Genomic DNA, 8,118 nt, shown 5'->3' with positions numbered 1-8,118 from the left:
CAAGGCAGTGCCCCAAAATCAAGGGTGGCAAGAGCAAAAAGTCTGGTTGGGACTTGAGGACTGGAATTACAAGATTACCCCCTTCATGTGCTCAGTCCATCGGCCCGAGTGCCCAGAGGCCCACCCAGGCCACCTACAAGCCCAGATTGTGGGGAAGACAGAATGGCATGTCCCCAAATGCCGCATCATCCTGAACAGCCCACAGCTCCCACCCCACTCCCAGGCTGCAAGCAAGAGGACACAGGCACTACAAAATCTTTCAGGAAACACAAACTTTATTTTGATATCTCAGAAATTGGCAAGGAAATTACCACAGTGACAACAATACACATTCACGTTATAAATCATCTTCAAATGCCTGGTCTCGCTGGGACCTCGCGCCCACCCTCAAAGGGAGGCAGGGCGGGTAACTACAGATCCACTCTACCGGGGACTTGTGGGAGGCAACCCAGCTTCCACGTGGAACTTGACGCATTCCATGTAGATACCTCCTGCTTCGAGTCCAGGTTCTTCAGTACCCAGGAGGTACAGGGCCTCACCAGCGACAGATACCTGAACTCCCTCAGCTATAAAACCCGAGATTGGGCCACCCTGTCTCTAAACAAAGCACCCCATCAGAAGGATAGTTCTGGCATGGACAGAAAGGGGTTTTTCCTTGCTGCCCTGTTGCAAAACAGGTGGAGGGAGCAGACAGCACCTCCCTGACTTCCTCTCTCTGCCGCACCTCTTGCTAATCAGCCCTTCTGACTCTTCCCGAGAAAGAAGGTAGCGCTGCGCCTCCTTCCCCTGCAGGGACCGGACTCAGATCTAGGCCTGGGCTGCCACTCATACTGGGAAGCCTCCTCTCGTGAACCTTCCTCAGTCCTCAGAGCAGGAGGGCCCTGCGCGGGGGCTACCGCCTCGATCTGCCAGCGGCACACGGGGCACTTGGCCGTATCCCTGAAGACCCGCCAGGCGCAGCATCTGCAGAAGTATGTGTGGCCACAGGGCACAAGGCAGGTGTTGGCAGCGTGATAGAAGCAGATGGCACACTCTTCTCCTGGTGTGGCTGGAAGAGGGAACAACATAGGTCAGGGCACATGGGGGAAGGGGCGGGCAACCCACTCACAATGTGACCACAGAGAATGACAGAGAAACATGTCGCTGTATTTTGAAGAATGTTACCTCGTGAGGAAATGCTTACAGCGTGATCAAGTGAAAAAAAGGGGGGGAAAAAACATATATACACACACATACACACACACACACACAATCAAATTCCAATTTAGAGAAGGAAAACAAAGCACAGACAAGTCCCTGCGTATACACACGTCTATATCGATGACCGAAAATACCGGGAGAAAATCCACCCAAGAGGTAATGGGTGATTTTTTTTTAATTTTCCTCTTTATCCTTTAATCTTTTTTACTTTTTAGAGACAGTCTCACTCTGTCACCCAGGCTGGAGTGCAGTGGTGTGATCACAGCTCGCTGCAGCCTCAGTCAGCTGGGCTCAAGCGATCCTTCCACCTCAGCCTCCCGAGTAGCTGGGACCCAGGCATGCCCCACCACATTCGGCTAATTTTTGTACTTTTTGTAGAGACAGGGTTTCGCCATGTTGCCCAGGCTGGTCTCAAACTCCTGGGCTCATGCGATCCTCCTGCCTCGGCCTCCCAAAGTATAGGGATTACAGGTGTGAGCCACTGCACCCCACCTATCCTTTCATCTCTATTTCCATCGGCAAAGCATTTACAATGAATGTGGATGACTTTTTAAAGCAAGAATAACACTGTCTGTTCATAAAAGTGCTCTTCTAGCTCACAGAGTAGGCCAACGCTCTCAAAGGCAGATACGCCAGGTTGCTTTTAGGTTTCCAGTAGGCAGAGCCAAATCTTTTGGCCCAAAGCCTGAGAGAGACTTGAATGAACAACCAGGATATGGGGCTTCTCCCTCCACACCCAGGTGCTGGATTCCTGCGGAGTCCCTGCTGCTTGCGAAAGCACTCACCTTTGGGCTCAGCCACAGCCTTGTTGCTGAGGTCCCACGGCATGGCTGTTGGGAGCCGGCTGGCTGTGGGATCTGAGGGAGAGAGAGAAACTCAGGCCCAGGACGGCAAGCCCAGGTGCCCCCATCCCTGCTCCTGGCCCCGCAGCAAAGTGTCCAGTCTCCTTCCTTTCCTGGGTTACAATGCTGAGCCCCCATCCCCAAAGTTTAAGACCCTGTCCTGGCCATCCCTTCCCCAGCTTAACCCAGCTGAGAATCCGAGAATCCTTGGGGCTGGAGATTCTTCCTCCTGAGCCACCTTCCTTCAGGCCCCTCTTCTTTGCCCTCCAGCCACTACCTGAGTGGAGCCCCTTGGCCTAGCCACATTCCCAACCCAGATGGGCATCAACATCTCCCAAGAGCCTGGACAAACACAGGGTCAGGGCTCCACCCCAGACCCAGCAAATCACGTGCTTCAGGTGTGAGGCGCTGGCAGCTGTGACAAATGGTTTTAACAAATATGCTGGTGCGAGGTGGGGAGTGGACCACCACCCAGCCCAGGAATGCCAGCGTTTCTTGTTATGGGTATTACTGCCTCTCTGTGCTCCCCTGAAATCCACTTTCTTCTTGGGTGGCTAGAGGGATGGCTCTCCTTTCCCCACCCACTGACTGAGAGACTCAGCTTTCTCCCTGCGGGCACTCTCCATGCACACCTCTAGTCTCACCTGTGTGTTCCCTTTGCTTGCCACCTTTGTCTCTAGTGAACTCCTATTTAGGCTGCAAAGCCCAGCCCAAATGTTTCCTCCTTTGCAAAAGGAGGTGGGCACTCTAACAGGTGTTTTGGTTAACAGATGGCGGGAATGCTGGGCCTATTTGCTTGTCATTCTTTGGGGACAACACTGCCCTCCCTACGACTGGGCCTTGTCTATCTGGTGTCTCCAGTGCCCATCTTCACAGCTAACACTGGGCAGGGCCTGACAGAATAACTGAATGTGAACGTTCTTCCTGTGGCTCTGGATCGGAGTAGGGTGCCCCTGGAGCCCCCATCGCCCCACCTCCCCTGCGGGGTCCCCACGGTCGCCTCACCCAGCAGCTCGATGGCCTTGGTGGTCCCGTACACGTCCATCACGGCCCAGAGCGGGGCGCCCACGGGCACACCCTCACGCAGCAGGAACCTGCAGCCGGCGTTGACCTTGGCGAAGAGGCGGCCGCGGCGGTCCACCCAGAAGCGGACCACGTCCCCCACGAGCGCGCAGCCCTCAGGCAGTACGGCCGCCCACGTCGGGCTCTGCTCCTCCAGGTCGGGGCACACGAAGGGCGGCAGGCTGGGCACGGACACGCACGCGGGGTCCAGGCGCGTGAAGCCCACGCGGAGGCCGCCGCACCAGCCGCTCTCCTCCCGCAGAAGGCGCAGCGCCACGCGCTCGCCCAGGCGCACGGGCCGCTGGCTGAACACGATGCCGTCGTGGAACGTGGCGCGCCTGTGCGCGGTGCAGCCACGCGTGTCCAGACGCACCTGCGCGCCCTTGGTCTCGGCATGGAAGCGAAGTGCCGCTGCGGGCGCCTTGGCGTCTGTGGGTTGAGGACGGGGAGTGTCAGTGCTGGCCGGGTCTGGACCCACCAGCTCCCCAGAGCGCCCCCAGTATCCCAGAGCCCCTCACACCTGAGAGCCACCGCGACCTTTCCCTAGGGACAATTTCCGCCTCTCTGTTCCTGCAGAGATGTTGTGAAAACTGTAGGAACTGATGTCTATTTGTGCTCTGCCTGTGACCAATCTAATAATGGTTATTATTGTTCAAGAGAAAGAGTAGGGTTAGTCAGGCATAAATATCTATACGTTTGTTATAGATGGTTTTTTGTTTTCTTTTGTTTTGTTTTGTTCTGTTTTGTTTTGTTTTCAGAGATGAGGTCTTGCTGTGTTGCCCAAGCTGGTCTTGAACTCCTGGCCTCAAGTGATCCTCCCGCCTCTGCCTCCCAAAGCGCTAGGATTACAGGCATGAGCCACTGCGCTCAGCCCATGCGTTTATTTATTCTATATGCACCTAAAAATGACGGAGGAGGAGACAGACAGATCTGCTGACTGTGGTCTGCTCCAGGAGGCCATCTGCTACTCCTTCTCTGCTTGTCTCTCTCATTTTCCCACGGGGAACTGCATCATTTGTGAAAACCACGGCCCCTAGCAATGGTGACGTCTTTGTCCTGGGAGAGAAAGGGGCCTGGCTGCTCCCCACATGGTATGGGTGCAGGCTGGAGAGGGAGTCCCAGGTTAGTCCCTCAGAATCCTGGGTGAGGTCAAGCCTGGCTCTGAAACCAGGGGACTTCCCGCAGGACTCTGCCTGGTGGTCAGGAGTGGAAAGCACCTCACTGGGCAGCCCTTCCTCTCCACTCAGCCTGCAGGAAGCTCGTGGGGATTCCTACCGAAGAACTGCCTTAGCCAGCCTTGCCCCTCCCTTCCTGGCCCTGCGCTTTCTGGGCTGGGGGAGGGAGGCTGGCCGGCTGGCTGTTTGCTGTTGAAAATAAAAGGTGAATTCAATCAGAACTTAAGCCAGACCCCAGCCTAAGGAGCAAGGCCATTCCCCTCCCAGATCAGGTCACACTCCCCCGGCAAGGCAGGCACTCTGACCACACACAGGTTTCCACCCTCTAGCGGAGCCCAGGCCCAGGAGGTTCCATCTGGTCAGGCACCAGGATACCTTTGCAGTGACAGTGACTCTGTCCCTGACTTCCACAGGCCAAAGGTAAGCCTATCTGCAGTGACCTTTTCCCGGCATTAGGGACCAGCACTCACCATGGCCTTGGGACTCTCACAGAGACCTGTGTATCTGCATTCACCCCTCACCCGTGCCCCACCCGTGCCTTCCCGCGATGCACTCATCCCTCCCCGTGAATCCTGGCAGGCCTGCCCAGCTCCCCGTGCCTCAAGGCTGCACCTAGGCAAGGAGAAGTCCCAGAGCCAGCACACGTGGAGAGCTGGAGCCAAGCTGGGGACCCTGACATCAGTGAACCTGGCCTTGTGCCCATGGTTGAGGCTGCTCCATGGAGGGCAGTGGGACCCCGGCTGCGCCATGGTTAACACCCCCATTCCAGACCTGCCCTGCTGCTGGCCCAGGCAGGTCACTGTCCTCTAGGGCCCAGCCTCCTCACCCACAAACAGCAGTGAGGTGCATGTCCAGCAAGGCCAGGCGTCTCGGGACACCTGTCTGGAGTCCTGTTCACTGCCTACCTGGTCAGGCATGGGGCTGAGGGTGCCAGGGCAAGCAGGGGCTCTTGGCACAACCAGCCACAATCTAGGAGGGCAGAGGCCAGCCCTTTGGCTGGATCACTGCCCATCCCTGAGGTGGCAACTAGAGAGAAGCCCTAGAGTGGGCTTGGCAAGAGCCTGGAGCAATGGCCCTCGATGAGGGGCAGGGCCAGAGATGGTGGCCGGCATCCGAGCCCCCTCCACAAACTGCCACACCCAATCCTGCTGCCATCCTAAGAGGCACACGGTGGGCAAGTGGCCGGCCCCGGCCCACAGCAATCAGGGGCAGAACTAGGGTCAATGAGGAGTTGTCCCAGCCTCACCCAGTGCAGCCCCTACAGGGAAAGAGGAACCCCTGGGGTCAGGGGAGCTGGAGCCCTGTCACACTCAGAGCCATGGGCTTAGAGGGGAACCAGCAGAGATGAACCCACCCTGTTTGGGGATGGAGTTTCCACCCCACCCTCTAGGCAGGTGCCCGGGACAGAGGCTGGCTCCACGCAGGACTGGCTCTGGGGGCGGGGAGGGGTGGAGGACGGGAGGTGACCTCACTGCTCCATTCACTTCCTGGATGAAGTAGGGAACTGGCTGGCTGGAGGCAGTCCAGGGAGGAGAGGAACTCCCCCGGAATGGCCTTAGGGTTGCACCAGGCCCTGGGAGCCCTTGAGAAGCAGGCCTTGCCCTGGAGAATAATTTGACAGTTTGCAAAGCTCCCCAATCCCTGCCTCAGGAGCCTTTTCAGCAGCCCTGTGTGAAGCTAAGTCCTCATGTCACCAGGGCTGGTGGGTGCCAAGGGTATGCGGTGGCTGCACAGGTCACTCTGCAGCCTGGGCACCTAAGTGGCCTCCTCTGTGCTGCTCACTCAGGCTCTGCCCCCTACCTCGGGCAGCTCCCTGGGACCTGGCAGGGCAGCAAAAGGTCCCTTAGGGCACAGCCTCTCATCTATGAAGACTCGGTCTGTCTGCATGGTCATGTCAGCTATTCACTGTGCACCACCAAGGCCGAGTGGGGCTGAAACCCACCCTCGCCCCGCCAGCCCGGCAAGGGCCCGCAGGACCATGTCCACCTACTTCACACAGGGCTCTGTGCCTGGGCCTGGAGCGGGGTCGGGGCGGCCTGATGGGTGTGATCGCCACCTCCACTCCACCTACCTCCTCCCACGACGCCTGCAGGGATCCTCCCACACTTTGACCTGGGCAGCCCGGGACACCTCACTCCCAGGGTGGGGAGTGGCAGAGGTGGGCAGAGGCGGCTCTTCAAGCAGATCTGTCCCCAGTGGCTGGGCTGGCACAGGGTTCAGATCACCCTGGTGCCCAAGCACCCTCACACCTAGAGGCGGCCGCTCTTTCTATGGGTCCTGTTTTCAGGCAGGATCCTGAGCTCAGAGAAGCTGAGTGCCCTGCCCATGGGGGATCTCTCCAGTTACTCCACCTGCTCCGGGGTCCCCACTGCTGAGGGGATGGACTGCCTGCCGCAAAGCAGGGCCTCTGGGGTGTCTCTACTCCGGGACAGGTAGACTCAGAGTCTAGATTCTCCAGGGTCTTGGAAGCTGAGTGGGGCAGGGGCGGCCCCTTGCTCAGCGAGAGCCTCCAGGGATCTCCATCCTCACCACTCCTCCAGGCATCAAGCCTTTCAGGGTGTCAGGCACCCACAGGCACTTTGCAGCCTCTTTTTCTCCTCACCCCGCCTCGGGGGAAGCCCTCAGAGCTCGAGAAGACTGTGCTAGTCATCTGTGTTTTTGCAGCCAGAAAGTGGGGGATCCCAGCCCCGCTCCTGGCTGCTGCACTCCTACACCACCTCCTTTCAGGCCTGTCATTTCCCTGCCAAACAACATTACTGTGACAGCAGCAGTAGCTCTTGGCACAGCCAACTACTAGTCTGTGAACCCGTGGTGCCCACCAGGGAACCAAAGGCCCTGAGCCCAGGCTCCCAGCTCTTTACCTGGGAGGGCAGGTCCAGAGATGCCCAACTCCAATCACTGGTGCTAAAAGACCAGGTCCTCTATCTCCCCCGCACATGGCCCTTCCACTCCTGGACACCTGTGGCCTCCGGTGAGGCTCGCAGAGAAGCTTTGTGCCTATCACTCTTTTGATTTGTGTGTTTGATTTTACAAAGATCCCTGTAAGCCAGCAGGCATTGTCTCCAGCCTGGAGATGTAGAAACTGAGGCTCAGGGACAAAGTGACTTGCCCACAGCTCAACTCGGCAGAACTGGGACCCCACCAGCCCCCTAAACTTTACAATGGCCACATCTCTACTCCAGCAATAACACAGAGCACCCCTCCACTACCTGTACCCCCAGTCCAGAGACCAAGCTCAGGGCTCGCAGGAGGTCTACTCACTGGCCTCGAAGCAGAGCTGGGCACCCATCAGTCTAAGGTCCTCGGGCGTAGGTCCCCAGGTCTAGAAGGAACTGCCTGGAGAAGTCTAGTGGACAGTTTACCAAAGATTCAGCAGGTCTGCTTTTTATGGGCCAGAGATCACGTTACAGGTTGATGATTAATTCGATGGTGCTGTCATGTGTTACTATATCCAGGGGATTTCCCAGTGATTTCTCCTGACTTGCAGCCCGACCTGCTGTAGCTGGCCGGCCTAAGAGAAGGAAGCAGGAATGGGCGACAGGCCTGCGTAGATCTTACAGTAGCCTTGTTTCTCGTTTCTGACCAGTCTCAAGCTGGCTGTGCATTGTAATGGTCCAAGCATGTTAATAAATACCCATGCCCAGCCTCGCCCCCAAAGACTCCAGTTCCACTGGCCTGGGGTGGAACCCAGGCATCGGGAGTTTACAGAGCAACCCAGATGATTCTAATGTACAGCCAGGGTGGGGATTCACTGCTGCAGACCCTGGCACACGGAAGGAACTCAATCTATGTTGTTGAAGCAGATTGAATTGCATGTGCTGTATCCCAAGACCTGCGAA

The 8,118-nt window shown here is 57.5% G+C and overlaps 1 protein-coding gene across 1 annotated transcript; it reads right to left on the bottom strand.

Moving 5' to 3' along the window:
• Nucleotides 1-257: 257 nt before the first annotated feature.
• On the bottom strand, nt 258-7,667 carry NEURL3 (neuralized E3 ubiquitin protein ligase 3). The gene is made up of 4 exons (XM_011969644.1): nt 7,541-7,667; nt 3,048-3,533; nt 1,986-2,057; nt 258-1,048 (listed from the first exon to the last, which is right to left on the bottom strand). Exons 1-4 carry the CDS (start codon nt 7,566-7,568, stop codon nt 735-737), a joined length of 900 nt encoding a protein of 299 aa, XP_011825034.1. The 5' UTR covers nt 7,569-7,667; the 3' UTR covers nt 258-734.
• Between the last annotated feature and the right edge of the window lie 451 nt (nt 7,668-8,118).

This window comes from Mandrillus leucophaeus, unplaced genomic scaffold (assembly GCF_000951045.1).
Source record: "Mandrillus leucophaeus isolate KB7577 unplaced genomic scaffold, Mleu.le_1.0 Scaffold9, whole genome shotgun sequence".
Taxonomy (NCBI): domain Eukaryota; kingdom Metazoa; phylum Chordata; class Mammalia; order Primates; family Cercopithecidae; genus Mandrillus; species Mandrillus leucophaeus.
Note: the sequence above shows the minus strand (reverse complement) of the source record. Positions and strands in the feature narration are given on the sequence as shown.